Source organism: Montipora capricornis, chromosome 11 (assembly GCF_036669925.1).
Source record: "Montipora capricornis isolate CH-2021 chromosome 11, ASM3666992v2, whole genome shotgun sequence".
NCBI lineage: Eukaryota > Metazoa > Cnidaria > Anthozoa > Scleractinia > Acroporidae > Montipora > Montipora capricornis.
Genome location: NC_090893.1, coordinates 11,255,456 through 11,275,501, shown reverse-complemented (window position 1 = coordinate 11,275,501; position 20,046 = coordinate 11,255,456). Strand labels below are relative to the sequence as shown.

Here is a 20,046-nt window from a genome sequence, read left to right as displayed (position 1 = left end):
GCCAGGATTCTTGCTAAGATGCGTTTACTCCGCTATTTATTCTCGAATTTCTCGGTTAGGTTAGGTCTTTTTAGGTGGGTAGGTCTCGGTTATGTCTCGAATCTGGCTCGGATCCTGGCTCGGATCCTGGCTCGAATACTGGTTCGGATCCTGGCTTTATTCTTAGTTTATCTCGAGGAGGATACTTCGGATCAAATCTAAATCCGGATTTTTGAGATTCACCACTTCAGCGTTTTTTGGGAAAGTATTTGAGAAAAGTACAGTTTCGTCCAAGTGTTTTTCTCGCGCCATTTTTACCGTACGATCGAAGACACGAATAGGTCGAAAATAGTTAGGTTTCCTGCAAATTTTTTACACCAGAAATTACAATTCAAGTTTCTTCACAGCAATAATATTGTTTGCACCTTTCCTACAGCTAAAAAAAGTAAACTTCAAAAGTACCCTTAGCACGCATGTTCTGCGTCATTTTTTTTCTGGTGGCATTTTCATTGAGGATATCTCCAAAATAAACCAGTCCACTGCTTAAGTTTTTTGTTTTTGAAATTACACGCAACTCTGGGTTTGTTTGTCTGTTTGCGTTGTCATGGAAACTAATCCTTTTTAGGATTTTGCGTTTTCTTGACGGTGAAGAATCCATTGATCTGAGATCACAAATCTGTTTTTGGTTTTTCCCAAAAAAAACACATCCCTAGGAGTACTCAGATGTTCTTCAGGTATCCATGAGTCACAACCATACCGGGGTTAAAATTCACGATCTCCTAAAATGCATTTACACTGAGCCATTCTACTTTAAGCTGAAAACACCAACAACAAAATGATTTTTTCAATCAAGGGCCTACAGTGCACTTTCGACTCAAGGAGCTACCTGATATGAACAACGGCATCATGAAGTGATAACAATTTAAAGAATAATCTGGAGAAGTGAACTCAACCCAGTTGGACTGAATTAGTTGAAACATATCCTCTTAAGCTTTTTCCCGTCTCTTAGACCTAACTACCTCGATAAACATAAAAACGCTATCTTTCATTTCTTTTTCTTTTTTTTGATACTGTATCTTGTGATCTTCGGTCATTTTACCTTTAGGGAAGCGTTAAGTAGAAAGGATGGATGAGGTATTAGGCCCTGTTTACAAGAAGGGAGGGTAACCCTAGTGCTAGGGTAACCCTAGCAAGAGGGTTACCCTAGCCCTCACACATTGCTTCTTTCTTTCATCGTCGTGTTTACAAGGCAGCTAGGGTTAACCCTGGCGCTAGGGTAACCCTATCTGAGTACTAGGGTAGCCCTACCTGTCAAATTTTGCTTGTAAACCCGGGTTATCTTTGTCCCTTCTACTAGTGTAACCCTAGCAGTGGGGTTACCCTCCCTCCTTGTAAATAGTATTCCGAAATTAAAGTTAGCCAGCGAATTCTTCAAGCAGGCTTTCTTGCCCTCGTGAGCATTAAAAAAAATTGGAAGGAAGTATTCAAGATAATGGGGTATTTATTTTCTGTCCTGAGCGCTTTTAAAACTAAATAAACAAATTATAACAAAGCTGTCATACTTCTCCAAATTAATTTAATACTTTACTGGTACAAATTGAATTTCGTGAATTACGGTTTACGGTCTTTCCGAAGTACGGGATTAAAAGGTTGTAATTTAACAAAAAAAGACGTTAACTTTTGCACCCATTTTCTTAGTTCCTGTTCATCTGGGATTTTGGGTGCTCTGAGATCATGGGACTAATATCAGAAGTGCCGGCGCACTCAGGTTTTGAGTGACTGCGTACATTGGCAAGCATAAGTTTTTCATTTCAATCTCTCCCGCTGCGAACTAACTTTACCGTGGACAAAGCATGAGCATGCAATCTGTCAAAATAAGACGCACAGGTCTGCAGTTTTCATAGAATAACGACAAGGAAAGAAGCTCCTTTTCATACCAAAGCGACCAGGCGACGGAAACTGATACTGAAAACGTTTTACTTCTTTACGCCAGTTTTCAGTCTTACCTTTACCAATTATCAAGGGCATTGGTAATAGGAAAAAAAAAGCAACGTCTTAATTTCACTTCAGTTATTAGGCATGAAGATTGTTTTTGGACCTTTGCCCGCCATAACAACAGCTGACAAGACAAGCTTTGTTACCGAACTTTTGATTCTGATATTTACAATAGAAAAACAGCACGCGTTAACAAAAAGCCAGGCCCGTATGAATCTCTAAAGATGTAGACAAGCTGAGTGTGATCTCTAACGAATTTACGTGGGTTTTATTAAACAAAACTATTTCTTCATAACCGGTAGGAGGTATTAACTGCAATTAAACAAACTTTTAGATTATGATAATGAAAGCATTAATTTTAATTAATTAATTTTTTTGTGTGAGACGGTAAGTTTGCCAAAAAATTTGCAATATTGTCACTCGCAATCTGATTTGGAAGGAGATAAATTCTTGATGCTTGATCAGACGCACTTTGCAACAACTCTATTTGCTTTATTATATCTTCCTATGTTTCTGAAGGGAATGTAGAAATTCTCAAATGAAGCGAGTTTTGGCTGACGGTAGCTGCATGCAAGAACTACAGTTAGATATTAACTGACTTAAACTGCGCTTTGATTTAAAGGCTAAAATATTGTTTACTGAATATTAAGCACAGCTTCATGCGTCGTTAAATAGCGTAGCAAACACAATTCCTGTCGCGAAAAGGGACTCGTTTGAGTACGTTGCCATCACAAAAACATCGGTATCCGGATTCCAGATACATCGGCTAGAAACTTCGATGCCTCGGTCACGAATGGCCCCGATATAAACCAGCGCTGTTATCTTATGTTGCACTCGGAATAAAGACTTCACTCCACTTTCAATCGCTTTACCAATGATTCTGCATTTCTCACCGCAAACACTATGATTATATTCCACGCTACGGAGATGTTTCAACAAGATTTGGTGAGTGAGTTCCCGAATTCTTGAGTTAAGAACGTTTGAACTGTAGTCCCTGTGATTTTGATTTTCGGTGGTAGCATTTAATTGTTTATGTACAGTTTCTCCTCTGTTGCTTGAAGATAGGTGGAAAGAAGCTGTCTTTCCACGGTCCCCATTCGAATTCAGCTCGTTGTTTGCTCGTAACGTTAAGGAGAGCACGCTTTCATGGATCCTATGTATTCCATTATGAGTTTTTCCCTGGCTGAAATCCTCGGTTTGTGGTAAGGTAGCTCCATCAACAACTTTTAAAAGTTCTTTTTCCGAATTTGCTGTGTGCGCTCGCCGTAGCTTTGGCCTCACAAGTCCTCCAACGGATTTATTTAGACTTCGGAGACGCGACACGGGGCTTGAGCTCGTCTTTGAGTTCATCATGTCAAATAATCCCAAGATTCTTTACCAATAGGATTGGACGGAATGAGTGGATCTCTTTCGAGCGTCAGGATCGAGTTGAACTGATTTCGGAGCTTCCAATACTGATATCACGGAAGCGCAATAAGCTTATTATGTGTTTGCTTTTGTTCTTACAAATTCAGTCATATATTAACTCTGTTTGATATAAATTATTCGTTATTTGCTCTCACTTCTTTGTTTTGCTGACGTACGCATGCCAGACACGACTAAGACAGGGAAACGAAAAACGGAAACTGATTGTATGCATCTCAATAAGTTTAATCTGTACACCAGAGCATCGTTTTTCATTGGTATTACATTTTGTTTTCTTAGTCGTATATTCTCTAAACCTCTACAAAGATAGTTTACAATGTTACACTTACAATATAACTTACAAACGGATAATAAACAAAAGGGCCAATCATTCTATGAAAACGGCACTACTATATCTAATTCGATCATACTTTTGTTCATATTTGGGCATAAAATTGGTGTCCTAAGGTCCAAGGAAAAGAGTTGCAAGTTACACGTTTCAAGGTCACGTGCTTCTGCCTGTGCACAATACAAGAAAGTTAAGGGGTTACATACCTAGGACATTGACCAGTCACGGCACACAACAGGATATTCAGTATCCCATTCCTATTTTGTAACATTGTTCAAGCGTGTTGCAATTTTTTCAACTTAATTAATAATTCCAAGATCACAGCTTTATAATTCTTTTGTGAAGGGCAACATTGTTAAACTTGTACTCACAAATATAGAATAAAGCTGCCAAATCTAGATGATGTTAATATCAATACCCTCTCCCACCTGGAGGACACCAAATATAATATCCATTATTTTAAACAGTTGGAATTCAATATTAAGGACGGTGCCTACTATTGTTATAACGCATACGTTCTGCGCATCTCGAGATACTCGGGATTCCTATCGGTGATTCTTACTACTACCACTAGTTTTTCAGTGATTACTATTGTGTGTTACCCTCTATAAATAAAGTTTATTATTATTATTATTATTATTATTATTATTATTATTATGCAGTATAAACGTTCGTATGCTAGCTTAGCACATAGCTCAATAGGGCGCAATTGCGTAACCTAAAGGCTGTAAAAATAACCTGAATATATCTAAAAAGTTCGTATCTACATATATCGATCTATATATAAGCGAATTAAAAGGCTAACTTCGATTCTTAAAAAGGTAGAAATGTGAAATGAATCTCTTCAGACGTATTAAAACAATAATATTAAAGCATCTAAGACGATCCTAAATAATTGTTCTGTTGTTCTGACCGGAGTTAGTATCTGCTTATGTTAACACTTTGAAAGATCTCGCAATGTGCAGACTTTCAGACAAAACGACCTTCTGCATTTTCAACAATACTTCTTTGCCCCTTTTAACTCCTACAAGACTTCGGATGGTGTTCACCAGTTCCTCACTGTATCCTCCTAACACGTCCATTACGATGTTAAACTGTTTCACTTTATATACAGGAAACTGCCTCTTCAATTCCAGTCGCAATGGGGCATACTTTTCCGTCTTCTCGCAGCTCTTGATCTCCCTGTTATTCATCCAAGGACAGCTCATCTCCAGCAAGATGACAGATTTTGCTGTGCTATCCACTATTCGGGCGTCAATTCTGTTAGCTCTCACCGTCACATGATCTGCATAAACAGGGACATCCCAGAAGGCTTGCGCTCGGTCATTTTGATAGACAGGTTTAGGCTCGCTCAGTGTCCATTAGGTCTAGGCTGTATAACATCTCAAAAAAAATTACTTTCAACACCGCATTATGTCGTTGCAGATATTTGGACTGCGCAAGCGCAGAGCAACCAGCTAATACGTGGGCCACCGTCTCAGCTGCCTTGCCACATAAACGGCACATAATCTGGTTTGACCCCGTTCTTGTCTTCTTACTCTGGTACACTCGGGTGGGAAGTAACTGTTCGTACAGCTCAAACACGCCAGCGATAACATATGTCGGGCATGTCCTCCATTGCCACAGCCAACTAAAGCTATGGGATTGTCGGACATCCCCTGTACCAGAGCCTTCTTGTTCTTCTTCCCATCGAGAAGCTATCAACTTTCCCTGCCAAGCTTGGCCTGATACCTGATCTTTCAATTTCTTCTGCTGTGCGCTTCTTAGCTTCTGCTTGATGTTTGACTCTTTCAATACTTCACCTTCCTCCGTGCAGCACATTGGGGTAGGGTATGTAAGAGATAGCTCTAATCCAAGATCTCTACTACTATTATTATTATTATTATTATTATTATTATTATTAGTACAGGGATATTTTTGCACGGTGTAAAACTATCCGGAGAAAGTAGATCTTAGTAAGCACTCTTAGTAACCAAAAAGAAAATTGGGGGTAACCATGCATTTTTGAGAGATAATTAAGCTTCAATTTGAGAAAGAACGCCATATATTGCTCTGTATTTTAAAGCTTTTTACAAATATTATTCATGAATTATCTTTGAAAAATGCGTGGTTACCCCCAATTTTCTTTTTGGATTTCAATGACACTTGTTAAGATCTACATTTCCTGCATAATCACACACCGGGGAAAAAATATCTTTAATTAGTAAGCACCGCCCTTAAATTCAATAATACAAGAACAGAAAGCCTCCCTCTGTCTAACGTCACAGTTCCAAAATTACTCGAGGGATTTAACCGATTAACCAAACAATTTAAGCAATTGTCACTTTGTGGACACCTGAAGTGCGCGGATCACGTATTAAAATACATTTTAAAATCCTCACGAAAACCAGAAATACATTTTGTTAGAAACGTTAAGCAATATCTCGAAAGTTAGCTCGGTGACGTATCCTGTTTATTTGCATACAAGTAAGATTCGTTTCATTGCATTCTTAGAGGAAATTTTTAAAAAGATTCAAGTGGATTTTTTTTTGTTTCCAACAGCGTTTTAATAAATAACGCAAGTTCTGCCAGATAAACTTTTCTTACATCACGTATTAGAAAACAGAATTTAAAAGGGGTTCACGAAATTTGAAATAAAATACCAGGTAGTCGAAGTGAATTTTAAGACCTTTCCAGGGGTCTTTTAGCAGTGCTGTGCCGTTTCCATGGCAACAGTTGTGGACAGCAACAACAGTTGTTTTCAGACTCTCATATTCAAAATCCACAATTTTGGTTCGAGTCTCTTCCTCTGGAAACCCACTGTTACCCGTGGAAGAGCCTTTCGAGTATCCTAAGAACAATTTTAGGTTTAAAGTTTGACATTCATCACAGCTGAAAAAAGCTAATTACGAACTCGCAATCATTACTTTCGGCGGAGAAAAGCCCTGGAAACGAGGTTGATTGAGACTATCAAACGTCATAAAATTATTATTAAAATATGCAACAAGTTAACAACATAAAGTTACAATAAAAGTTATAAAAAAGTGTACGTATTATTTTTAACAGAGGCTACCCCTGACAGTCACATCTGGCATTCCATTGATGATATGTCATTCTATTAACAAAGTCATTTCGTGCCCGGTTTGTTTGACAAACCCGTATTATTACGATTTCATTGTTATTTAAAATGAATGAATTATCTAATATTAGTTTCAATCGTAACTGATAAAGGGAAAAAATATATTTCTTCCAAGTCCGTTAAGAAGTTGGAAACTTTTTTGCCTTCCGGTTGGACAGCAGTGGAACTTGGTTTTTGTGTTCCCCTGCACTCCATGGGAATCACTTATACAGATGGTATAACCGATAGTCGAAATGCTTCATAGGGGCCAATATGTTACTACGAAAACCACCGATCTGTGGAATGGGCCGGAATTACTGAGTGACTGCCCGGCCCACTTCAGTTAAACATTTTGATGAAATTTCTTTCCCACGGTGTGAGCAGTAGCCAGCGCGGAGATTGGGGAGGCGGGCTGTGAAAGCTTCGCCGCTCATTTTGCGCCTCTCGCGCCAACAATACACCTTATTCCAAAATGGCCGCTGATTTATGCGGATACAAATTGGCCCTTGTTACCTCGTTCAAGATAAAATATTCTTTTGAATTTTAAGCTTAAGAACGTGGAGTCAAGGGCTAAATTGAATAAAAACAAAAGAATATTTAAAGGGCGGCCATTTTGGAATAAGGTGTATACCACCAGCTATGCAGGCTAGATTGCGCATGCCCCGAACTTGGCCGTCAATCTGACAAAGCCGCCGCGGTTAGGAGAGCAATTCACATATACGTACGTGTGGCAGTGCAGTAACGTGACACAGTGCTTTATTTCACAACTGTATCTACGAGCTGCATTTCATTTTTCAGGAGATTCAAGTGTTACTAAGTTCGACAAGAAATGTGCGAATTCAAAACAAAGATCACAATAGTCAAACTCTCGAGGCTAACCACTGTTTCTGCAAAGTCAAAAATTTATTCTCCTAGACGAGGTTGTTTATCACCAGGTAATTCCATCGTTTTGGAAATAGAAGCTGTTTTGTTAGTCATTAGTTCTTGCCGATTTTGGGGCACATTTGTGGAAATTCAAGCACGCTTCCAACAGACTTGTTTATTTTCATAGTTTATGCACGCGCTGCGGGCCTATTTACCACCACGTTTGTTTGCAAGATGAACAAACAATGAAACTCTGTATGCTATGTAGCTTGTAAAACGGAAAGAAAAATGTGGTAGTGATAAGGACTCAAGAAGAAACACTGGCCTGATATTTTGGATTGACCCTTGAATCAAATGACTCTAACTCAAGCCTATGAATGAACAATGAGTTTATTCGCAACGCTGATAATCCAAATGATAATCGAAAAGCTAAATTAAGGTCATATAATTCAAGACAAAAGAAAACACATTATTATTGTTTTTTTTTTTGCGCGACCTAAAAGCTTCTAAGTGCTGAGAGTATTACGACTTGAAGTTGAATGACAGAGAACGGGAATACAAAGATGAAAGACAATAGTGATTACAAATTGGAGGCCACAACTATGAGCGTTGAAAAAAAGAATGCACTGAGAAACGAAAGACTTCAACAAAAGGCATCACAGGGATCATTAATATTCTTGTGAAAGATTACGGACGCAGTCATCAATAATTAAAAGCCGAGAAGATCCGGTGCCCATTGAAATATTCAACGAGTTTCGCTATGGAGAAAAATAAGTGTGGAAATGTACCTCAATGCAACCTGAAAAACTATCAGCTTTCAGCGAAAGGAGAACTACATCCGCAACTGAAAACTTCCGCAGGGACGCAGAACTCAGCCTTCGTAAAATCGAGACGAAATGAAACAATCTTTCATAAATGGACCCTGCCAGTAAAGAAAGTTGTTTTCGCTGACATTAAATCCATAAAAGACGCGCCATACAACAATGAAAAGGGAACCTTAGTACTATCGAAAGTGAAACAGAAAAAGGACGATGAATCATATAATAAAGACACGTTTCCTTCACAAACCGTAGCAGAGCAACCAAAGGTGATGCCGATAAATGAAGCTGAAATGAGCATGAGAAAAAAGTCAAAATCCTTCAGTTATCAAAGCCAGCTTCCGAACCTCTTTACGTTGATGTCGGAGCAGAAGTCTTCTTCTTTTCGCACATGCGCAAGGGACACATTTTCAGGAAAGGCAAATATTGAAGCAAGCCTTGAAATGGGTAGATCTCATACAAGGACAAATTCCAAAAAAGAATCAGTCACAACGAGAGCGCAAAGCACAAAAGGGTTACGACGATCTTCCTCCTTGCCGACAGCCTCGGACACTTTACGCAAATTTCCCATGTTGTTTAGTCGTTCGGATTTCGAAACGGTATATATCAGAAACCTTGAAGAAATGTGGAATAAAGGGAAGGCAAACACAAGACGACATTCGGTTCCTGAAGGGCTTGATCGGAGGTCTTTCGGGAAAGGAAAAACTCGGCCTTCATCAGCTGTTTCTGATCGAGTTGAGTTTGACTCAGTGATGTCGTCTGAAGCAAAAACTTTTCGTAGAGCGATGTGTACAAGAACAAGGAGGATCTCGTTTTCGAGGCACACCAGGGATTCTTCTAAGACGCCAGTCATTGAAGAAACTGACGAGGCCTGACATTGTTAGTCATTATTTTGTAAAATTAGTTGCTTATTTCTTTAGTTGCTTGGCGAAAGAACATTTTTCATTTGTGGTTAAAAGCTCGCACAAGATCCTCAGTGTTCCCAAGGTCCTTCTTCTTTCCTTCTTCCCAGCTTTACCCTCCGTGGAGGAGAGACCCCGAGATCTTGAATATTTTCCGCTAATAAAGAACAAAAGCCGAGGCTTCCTCATTTTTCTGCTCATTGAAGAGGTTCACCACATTCTCTTTGAGTTCCGTGATTGGTTTACTTGATTTTCGGACTGTTTTCGGGCAGTTTCGTGTACATTGCTTTTGATTTTACTAAATAAAGAAAACAAAGAAACTTCCGTGGATGCACAAAACTAGAAAGAAAAAATGCCACCAAGCTGGCGATTTTACAAGTCGCTGTGCGGCTCAAGACCCGTTCTGACTACTAGTTGGTATTCAATGCTTGTATCGTGGTAGTCCCTGACAACCTCTTCAGTGGCTGCACCTCGAACTCGGGTTCTTCCGCCTCACCCTAAACAGAACCCTAACCCGAACCCTAACTCATATGACCAGCGAGACACAAGTCCCAGTAACCGCAACCTTTTGAGTTCTTAGACCTAATGAGTGTAATTCAGAGCTAAAAAAATGGCATCGACCGTTTCAAATGGCAACGACCGTTCTGAGAAATGGCAACGACCGTTTCGAATGGCAACGACCGTTTGCGAAAGGGAAATAAGCCACGCCGTCTTCCTTGTATCCTCTTGAGTTTCAAAGTACGCTCTCAGACATTGCCTGACTGAACGCACTGATCACACTCGCATGAATATGGCGGGCGCTTTTCAAGTTGAGAGTTAAAGTGAACACTCCAAACCCATGTGCTTGACTAAGTGCAGGAAATTGCCCTTGCTTCATTGAGTCAAATATCGTCCCTCAGTGCTATCAGTTCTTGTAAAACATTGCCCTCGATGTCATTGTATGTAACTGCATTGGACGACCCAGCAATATACGTGTCTAATATGTGTCCCGCTTAAAAGGATTTCATGTATCACTATTTTGGTTAGTCATTTTGTGACGCCTACACTAGGTAATGTAAATCAAGAAGTTTACATTTTACACTTCCATAATTCGGCATAATCTCAATCTAACCCTCTTATTCGCCCTTGTCACACGGCGGCCGGGAGACCAAAAAAGCTTTGTTTTACCACGCCAAGCCTCACCCCCATGGTTTCCACTGCGAGGCTTAGCGTGGTAAAACAAAGCTTTTTTGGTCTCCCGGGACAATATGGCCGCCGTATGACAAGGGCGAATGGACACGTCTTATCAAAAAATCGACGGTGAAGGAATATATCATCCGAAGCCAATATTTAGACTCCATCCCACGCTGAAGTTAACGGATTTACATGTATTTTCAAGAAAAGACTTCTCATAATTTCAAGAAATCCGACTATCTGAATTATGCATTTCTATGTAGAGTACTTTTAAAGTATAGGTCGTTTTTTATTGTTACGTATGATTTGGGATTTATAAAATTCGATTTTTACAAACTTTTTTTTTTCGACACGATCCAGTAAGGGATCAACGTTGTTGTAATCAGTGCTAGTCGTGCGCAGTCGTGGAAACTGACCGACATAAACCGCGTTGCACCAGCGCGATACAACACTGAAGTAAACTACGAGCAGTCCCTCTTTCGAGGAGAAGACAGGCACGAGAAAAAATGGCCGCTCGAAATCTGGATTTCGCTCGCTCCTCCTCGCATCCAGATTTCGCTCGGCTATTTTATCTCTCTATATCGTGCCTCTCCTCCTCACGCGCAAGATGGCTGCTCGTAGTCCAACACTGAAGGAGCGAAATTTACATAAATATGCCCTTTCAAACAAATGTTCAATACACAATCTTAAAATCGGTTCGCTTTTGAGAATAATTATAGCATATATACCAAGAGACGTTGCACGCAAACGCTGATCCGAGCTCGTCCGCAGTCCAGCTGCCTCGCAGTCATTACCGAAAGACTCGGGGTTCGTTTTCAAGTCAATTTGGTTCTCTCATGCGCAATAACATAACAAAACACCCACGGTTCTTTTTTTCTTAAAGTATTTTTGATAGCGGAAAAAAGTAAAAACATTGAGATGGTGTTCTTCAGAGAAAAAAGGCAGAAATTTGCGGGGAGGAGGACTTGAATAACTCCACCAAATTTTCCTCTTGTTCACCTTCGTGATTTCCTCGCCTGTTTCTGGTTTCTTTGTCTCGTTCAAAAACGGAAACTTTAAGTGTTTAGCACCCTACTTGCTATTAACAATAACGGTTCGCCAGTAGGTTGATAGTTATGCGATTGGGAATATTAGACTCTCTCGTTCATAGCACATTGTCACTTGATCCCCGTGAGTACCCGCATTCAATTTATTCTACTTTTATGTGCACGAAGTTTTGATTATTTCAGTGCAACAAGCAAATAGGTAGCGATATTGAAATGAACTGCTGTTGTAGATTTGACCGATGTCCTTTTTCAGGCAGTTTTGCTGAGCTAAAACTCTTAACCGGGCATTATCGTGACACCTATTTTTCGCCGTAGTTACAAAAACGAAAAAAAGAGTCTAGTATTTTTAAATAAGAAATTCAGTTCGATCGATTAATCATGTAAGAGCTACTTCTTAGCTCATAGAGGAAACGAAAGACATAAGTACTTTTTACATCGGCGATAATACCGTATCATTCACTGTTTTCTTTGTTAAATACAGCAAAGAAAAAAAATGCAAGACTGAAATTATCTTTCTTGTTAAAAAAAAGATGAAACACACAGAAAATGATTTAAAAGCCAAGTAATTGCCATTTCCCGAAAAAAAAATTCTAACTGAATACTTAAAGGTAGATATTGTTCTGGTTTTTTTGAAATTCTTAATTCAATTCTATGCAAAGAAGGTAATTGAATTTCAGTTTCAAGAAGTAACTTTAACGTAAACTTCTGGGAGGCTTAAAATCTTCGCAAAGAGATTTGATATGTTCCGTTTTTCTTTTCAACTGGCTCTTTGAATTTTGGAACGAAAACCATTACTTAATTTAAATTAAGAGGGTTGCTATTAAAATTCTATACAGACTGCGCGTGAACTGGTGATAAAGTTTCTAGTTAATAATGTATCAAAAAACCACCGATACTAAACAGTAAGGAAATAGTGGATATTTGAAAGGAAAAGAAAATAAGGGGGACATTGTTTTAATATTTAATAATACCATGCATTGAGAAATTTCAGGATGAAAATTAATGGAGGGCCTAAATGGGCCGGTCTGCAGCTTTTGGAGAAACATTCATTATTCCGAATTTAGTCTTTTCCACTCTTAAGCTGACCTTTCAGGGCTTCCATTTCTCATTTGTACAGACCGTTTCGTGAGGGAAACAAAAGGAGAAAAAGCTAAACAATACGCGTTGAATCGCAAAGAAGAAATATGTTTTGTAAAGTAGCTCTTTGAATGGAAGTGGGACATTAGCATACGGAACACCTGCCACCATGGTGTTTATTTCTTATATTGGCCACGCTATATAACCAACGATAACGCCTCGCTACCTGGTCCTTTTAGCTAAACTGATCATCCCAAGAACTAACAAGACCGCAAAACAGCATAATTTTTGGGAAAGATTGACCTCTGCGTGTTGACTGAGTATCACGGTCACAAAGTTGCAATGGCATAATAACTCACAAAATTTTAGTTTGGTAAGCCTGTCAATGATTGCAAATAAATTCAAAGCTAATGTCTGAAATTCGAAACGAATATCAAAGTGCGCATTAGCTTGGATGTTTACAGAAACTGCGTGCTTTTCATTGCCGTTTACAAGCCTTTTTTGGTAACGACGACAAGTTACGTTAATGTGCCTTAACCGCAACTTAATAAACGCTCAGTAGACAAGTTGACAAATTGTCAAAGAAATTAAGAACGCTGCATTCAAAAACAAAACATATCATGGCGTTTTGAGGTGAATTTGATGACTTCTTTACCGTAAACTAAAATCACTAATGAAGAGACTGCTGATAATTTTTAAAACTATTTTTAACATTCGTGCTTTCCTGTCATTCACCACGTGCGTTCGTTGTTTTGTCTCGCAAAATTAATGCATAATAACACTTAAGCTCGCCCTTAGAAACAATTACTGATGAAACCGGGCTGCTGTTTGACAGGGCGAATCCACTGGCCAATCAAGTTTCAGTAAAATGACCCCGTTGTTTTTCCGAAATGCTGACTTCTGAAAACACTACGAGATTCACTCAAAACGCGTCCAAAGAAATATTGCGATTGGCTAATACTAATGATCATTTTCTATAGGACAATGAGACCACATGTGCGCTGCCTCTCCTTAAATCCATTTTCAATGCGCTTTTCAAATGCATTCAAAGTAGTGATGATAAAGCGACAAAAGCAGCATTTGAAAAGCTCTCGGCCGGCAGCTGGTACGGTGGACTGATCAGTGTATAATTGCCATTCCATGCACACACATTAAATTTGAACACTCGCGCTCTTTAGCAGCTACCAACCCTTTGTTAGCTTCAAAGCCCGGTGTGCTTTATTCACAAAGTTAATCATCGCGATCGAAACAAGAGGAAACTGAATCCACCCTTTCGCTTTTGCTTCCTTGGTCACGCGGAAAGATCACTGAGGCTTATTTCTTTAATACAGTTTCTGATATACACGCGATAAATCGCACACTGAACCACGAGCTACGGACAATGGGAGACGAGATGCTGAGCGTGTTCTACAGCGGTGACATTTTTCCCAGCCATGGAAAGATCAGCACTCGGGGAGTAACGAGCCTGAAGGCTAGTTTTGATGAAAAGAGCGAATTTCGCCTCTTTAAGGACTACTTTGGCTTAATACGGCTTGTCCAAAATGTCGCAGATTTGGAAAGCGCGGAGCCCGGATTTGACAGCTTGTACGATTTTACCTACACCAAGAGATCCCGGGTAGACAGCATGGGATCAGATCATTCTCTAACAAGCTCAAGCTCTGGCGGCAACGCCGATATTGAACTCTGTATAGAAACGTCCAAGGTGCCTGCGCCGTCGCTTGCACCCGGAGCGCCAACACGAGTTTCGAAGCGAAACGTTGAAAACAGCAGTGAGGTGGCTAATCGCAACCGTAAGAATCGGGAAAGCAAAAAAAACCGGAACGCAAACGTTTGCGTGTTTTGCAGAAATAACGGAGAGAGCAAGAAGGTATATTCAAGTCATGTTTTGAAAGATGCTGAAGGCAACACAACATGTCCCATTCTACGGGCCTATACCTGTCCTCTCTGCAAGGCGTCCGGCGATGAATCTCATACAATCAAGTACTGTCCGAAGAACAAGGGTGCTTCAAAACAGCAACAACAAAACGCATCAGCAGCGACGGCAGTCGGCCAAGCTTGAACTCGGAACATTAAAATGTCACAACCGCACGTGGGTCAGGTTTTTTTTTTCAAGTTGCGAAACATACTGAGAAACGCAAGCTACACACCTGCAGGATATAAGACGAGAGGGTTAATTTTTATCGTACAGCTACTCAAAAGGCCGATGCCCTGAGAAATCAAGCCTCTAAACTACATGGTAAAATTAACAGAGATATAAATATATAATACAAGGATATTAAACTTGTATTTAGATTGACAGTTTAAGTTTTTATAACGATGCAAACCTTAATATTTTGTGCTTATCTTCACACAAAAATGTAGATTTTTAGATATTTTCTAAGGTTAAATACCCTTTATAGCACTAAAATGCCGCAATAAGTCGCAATGGACGCGGCTGTAACGTTTGCCGTTTGGGCAAGCTCACTATATTGTCTGATTTATCCAAGCAAGAATTTTTGAGCTTTAACGGTCCCTGTTTAAGGGATGGTGGAATTTTAAAGAATTTGAAATGTCAGTAATTATTGTGTACCAAAATTTGCCTATATAACATTGGGTTAGTCAAAAATTTACAACTTATACAAAATTAATTTGTGTACAGGACTGCGGAGAATAAGATGTTAACTTTTGGTGCTGAAATCATTTAATCGATGAATAATTTTACCCGCCATTGAAATTTCTAGTTTCTAAGACGGGGTAATCTGGCAGACTAAAATGGAAATATGTTCCTTTTGTTAACCTTAAAGGTTAGCAACAACAGAGATTAATTATAATTTAAGGCTGAACTGAGAAAAAACTAAATTAAAGTTGCAACCCTGGAATAACTAAATTTCAGAATGTCATCGTGTAAAAATTGACCGTCATGATGCAGACGGACGAGGCATAAGTTTCCCTCATTCGGAGCTTGCAACGCACGCGTATCCAACGTATTTTCCGAGGCAATAGAAAAATTCATTTCAAGGCTCTGTAAGTTTTGACTTAACGATTAAAAAGAACTGGAATTGACAAAATTTATAGTCTCACAACATGAAAGAATACCTATCTATTATCATTCACGCAATAAAAAAATGAATTGTTTTCGAAAGAAAGCGTTGTTAACCGAAACCCCGCGCTGAAATTCACTTAATGGAAACAAACTAGCCGAGTGTTCTTTAAGTTTCGTTTAGAAAAGAAGACCTTTGAACAATTTTTTTAACGTTATGGCAAATACATTATTAACATATATATATATATATTACGAACCGTCGATATGGGTGTTTGTATCAATAAAAAGGTCTGTTTTTTCAGTGGTGTGAAAAAGAGACGCCGACTACGGTTTCACACAATAGAGAACTCGTACATTTCTTCTTGGGTCTCGTGGAACCATTTTCTTAGGGGTAAAGAATCTCAGTTATTGGTTTTCACTTTCTCCTAAAAAATCGATCCCGTTTTCCTAAACTTAAGATTTCTATTTCCGGGGAAGATCGTCGAATGTAAGTAACCACAGAGCATTGCTTTGTTTGATAAGGTTCACGGTTTTTTTTCCAGTGCATGTATTAGCCAGTTTCTACATTAGCTTTTGAAAATCTTAGATTAAGTCGTCATAAGTTTCTAGACTCATCGAATAATCACAGTTTAGTGTTGTTTAGCACATGTGAATTAAAATGAACGTGAGAGTAAAAAACCACAGGTTTCAGTTTGACCCTCGCGAATCGTTGAAATCGAAACAAAAAGACACGAGACTTGAGTTCGACACAATAGAATTCTTAACGTAAATAAAATGTGATATTTATTTGGCCTTTATGACGTGTTCTGTCTACTGTCAAGGAGAAACACTTCTAGACCAGTAGTCCACACCGGCTAGAGATTAAAAGCTTTGTTTTGTAGCCGATTCAGAAAGGGAATTTTTCTTAGCGTGTGAATATTAATCCGCTTTCATTTTCGTCTTTCTTGGCCTTTCTTACCGTTGGCTTTGCGCAAGGGGCAATGAATGAACAACACAGCTTGATTCCCGTGGAAAATGACAAAACGCACAAAAAGGTACAATAAGCCAAATCGAACGGTGTTCCGCAGTTATGTTGCTATAACCCAAAGATGCGACTATCAGTGAAAACGAATAAAGAACATTTTAAACTTAACGTTTTATTCGAATGAGACGAAAAAAAGCCTAATAAATACGAAAAGTAATGAGGTGGACTTTAAGTTTATAAATAAAAGTTTGAAAGAGGAGAATACCTGTGTGTTTAAAAGTTATGCTACTATTTCTTGACCTCACTTGGGATTTTTCCACCACTGATTATTGAGTTTTTACTGGAGCCAAAAAATATATCGTGTTTGTGAATTTGAAAGGAAATGGTTTTATTTGCATTTTAGCAAGTCTGTGATGTTTGCGCAAACCTGAAAAGTAACTGTGAAAAAAACCGAATTGATTGCATGCTGAGACAATTGTTCCTAAGTGTTTACTAAAACAAGGCAAAAAAACAGTAGCGATCGGCAGTGATAATGCAGTTATGTTACGGTGAATACTTTACTTGCACTCAGAATTTCACCAACAGTTAGTAACAAAACATCGGAAGGAAAAGGGAATAAATTGGACAAATAATATATGTATCTCATGTTTAGAATGCAAAACGCGAGGTCTGTAGTCCTATTTGATGAAATGGATGAACTACATTAAGTCATAATTTTCTCTGTGTCGCCGGGGTATATTGTGCCCGGTCCGGAATACAAGTATACACGCCGTTTCTTCAGTCATGACTGATGAACTTAAGTACAACTTAAATAGACCAGTTATTGGGCTGTTTTGTTCAAATATTGTCTGCAAAACAATGCTTTCTTGTCAATCGCCGCGATCGTTCGATATTCAACGATCTGGGTGGGTTCGAATAGTCAGTGAGAACAAAAATGGTACGGACCTTTCCACCAAACTTGATACTGTCAAATCTTTGACAGTTGTCAGTTTCATCTCTCCAAATAATCGGAAGCAGTGAACAAAAGCCATCCTACTTTCTTTCATTTTTCGAGAAAAGTTCCGCAAGAAAAAGGTAATGAATTTCTTGTTGCTCTTATCTCAAATTCAAGCAGTTGCCAGTTGCAATTCAATTTCCTCGTTCAGTTTCGAAAATCACTTAAAAAAAAAAAAGGCCGTGAATTTTGTTATATCGATTTGTTTTATCGAGTTCTGGCTGGAGAATCGGCATCAAACTTTTTATCTCTTTGTGTTAAGTGAAGAGAGAATCGATAAACTCGTACACAATTGATCGCCTGAAACAGGCATAACCGCACTCCCGAAACGTGCACGGAAAATCTACAGCTGTAATTTTTTAAGGTTTAGAGCTTAGAGATAACAGGAAAACAGCAGTTCTCTTAGCCGGAGGATGTAAATTAAAGACGTTTTTGTTTTCTCTTGGAAAAACACAACAAAGGACGAGACACATACATGTAGGTCAAACAATAACTGATCGTCAACTGCAAAACAAGTTAAGGTATATCTTCATCGCAAAAAAATAAATTATTTCATCTATTTAAGAAGGTGAAAACATTTCTTGAGTTGTTTATTTTATCTTTTAAAAAATTTTCAAGCAACACCACTGATTGGGTTTGTAAACCGTCAAGGATATCATTTGTTAATCAAATGAAATTCGCTTGCAACAGATGTCTTAATTCTAAAATGTTTTCCAAGTAATTCGGAAGTGAATGCAGATTAAAAATTCGTTTTCTTCAGAAACTACCAACCAAAGAAGACGCAGGGTACTGATATTCAGACTGTAACTAACACTTTTACACTTTAACACCGTTATTTCCTCCTTGTATTTTCCTTGGACAGTTCTGAATTTTCCGGATCAATATTTCAGGCATTAACTCCGACTGAGTAGTCCAGATAAGGTGTCGAAGTTTATCTCCTTAAGTTGAGCCGACGATGTCAACAAAAAGAAAAAAAACAGGACTTTTGAGCTGTCGCTCACCAAGTGAATTAGGTTTCGTATTTTTAGAAGGCGGAAAAGGCAGAAGTCTTGTTATATTTTTTCAAAAACTCCTTCATTTACAACAGCAATTTTTGTTTCTTTCAATGTCCTGTCCGTAATTAAAGTGCAAAATGCAAATGCTAACGTATGATTCGATAAATCTGATATACGTCTAATATCAAGGCGTCAGTATGAAAACAGTATTTTTCTTTCATATACGATTAGAATTCTTGACGGCAACATTCAACAAACAGAAAAGATGTGTATGATCAAAGCTTAAGATCCAATTAAGTTCCTCTCCAATCAAACAACATTCATCTTTGGTTCTTGAGAGGTATTGCAAATACATTTTCACGTCTAAGCTTTGCTGGGCTCATTTTGGACACTTTAAAAGGGAAGTAAACAAAGAGAACAAGTCAAAATTCATCATTTTTGGAGACATTATAATCTCCTTTTAATCAGCCGGCTTGCCTTAACTAACTTGTTTTTGTTGTTGTTGTTGTTGTTGTTGTTTTGTTTTATTATTATTTTTTTTCGATTAGTTATTGACGGGAAGTGAATCTAGGTGCAAACAGAAGTAAATTTATTCTATAAATGATTTGCAAGATGCGGTTACTCTACACGCGATCATAGCTGGATAGTAATCTGTCGGCGGCTTTTGTCTTCGGGCAAAAGCCTATAACAGATCGAATTTGCCTTCAGCCGAATCGTAGCTAGTCAGGGAAACACATTTTTGTGGATGAATAAAGAAACAGGAGGTCGGAGTTCGTTTGGTACTCACGATGGCTGCAAAATTTAGCGATACTGTAGGGTTTCTTTGTACTGTGCGCCTGTCAGCGGTGGGATCCACACCAGTTAGTAAGGTCAGCAAACTCAACACCTAAATCGGTTGCAAAGGCTTTTATGATCAAACGAAGCAATACAAGATGGCCGATCTAAAACCAGGCCCCGAGCACGATGGACGCGCACATAACATAATTGAATTAAGGTGCAGCACGCGCGTTTTTGAGACGCGGACAGCAACCGGAGATGAGCTGCGTTTTTCCTTCATGACTGTTCGGGAGGTTGGAGGCCCGGAACAGAAGGGTCGAGGCCGTACTAATTCTGTGTTTTATATCATGGTGAGAAGAGAAATCCAAGTATCGATCTGTGTGTGTTGGCTTCCGATACACATCAATAACGACAACACCATTTCTTCTGGAAACCAAGGTGTCTAGGAAGGCAATTTGACCATTGTTTTCAAGTTTAATGGTGAAACCAATTACGTTAGGGGCGCATTAGAAGCTAATGGCTATCCTTCGTCTGTTATTTCTGCCATCCTTTACAAGAAGCCACCCCCACCTACAGTGCCTCCACCAGAA

At 38.9% G+C, this 20,046-nt stretch overlaps 3 protein-coding genes across 3 annotated transcripts; 2 read left to right on the top strand and 1 right to left on the bottom strand.

Annotated features, from left to right (window-relative positions):
• Positions 1–1,462: 1,462 nt before the first annotated feature.
• On the bottom strand, positions 1,463–4,150 carry LOC138022941 (dynein light chain Tctex-type 5-like). Its single transcript, XM_068869965.1, has one exon. It carries the CDS (start codon positions 3,325–3,327, stop codon positions 2,632–2,634), a length of 696 nt encoding a protein of 231 aa, XP_068726066.1. The 5' UTR covers positions 3,328–4,150; the 3' UTR covers positions 1,463–2,631.
• Positions 4,151–7,453: 3,303 nt separating this feature from the next.
• LOC138024540 (uncharacterized) lies at positions 7,454–9,728 on the top strand. The gene has a single exon (XM_068871762.1). It carries the CDS (start codon positions 8,449–8,451, stop codon positions 9,379–9,381), a length of 933 nt encoding a protein of 310 aa, XP_068727863.1. The 5' UTR covers positions 7,454–8,448; the 3' UTR covers positions 9,382–9,728.
• A 3,880-nt stretch (positions 9,729–13,608) lies between these two features.
• On the top strand, positions 13,609–18,261 carry LOC138023716 (uncharacterized). Its single transcript, XM_068870759.1, has one exon. The coding sequence runs from the start codon at positions 14,086–14,088 to the stop codon at positions 14,761–14,763; it is 678 nt and encodes a 225-aa protein (XP_068726860.1). The 5' UTR covers positions 13,609–14,085; the 3' UTR covers positions 14,764–18,261.
• Positions 18,262–20,046: the final 1,785 nt, after the last annotated feature.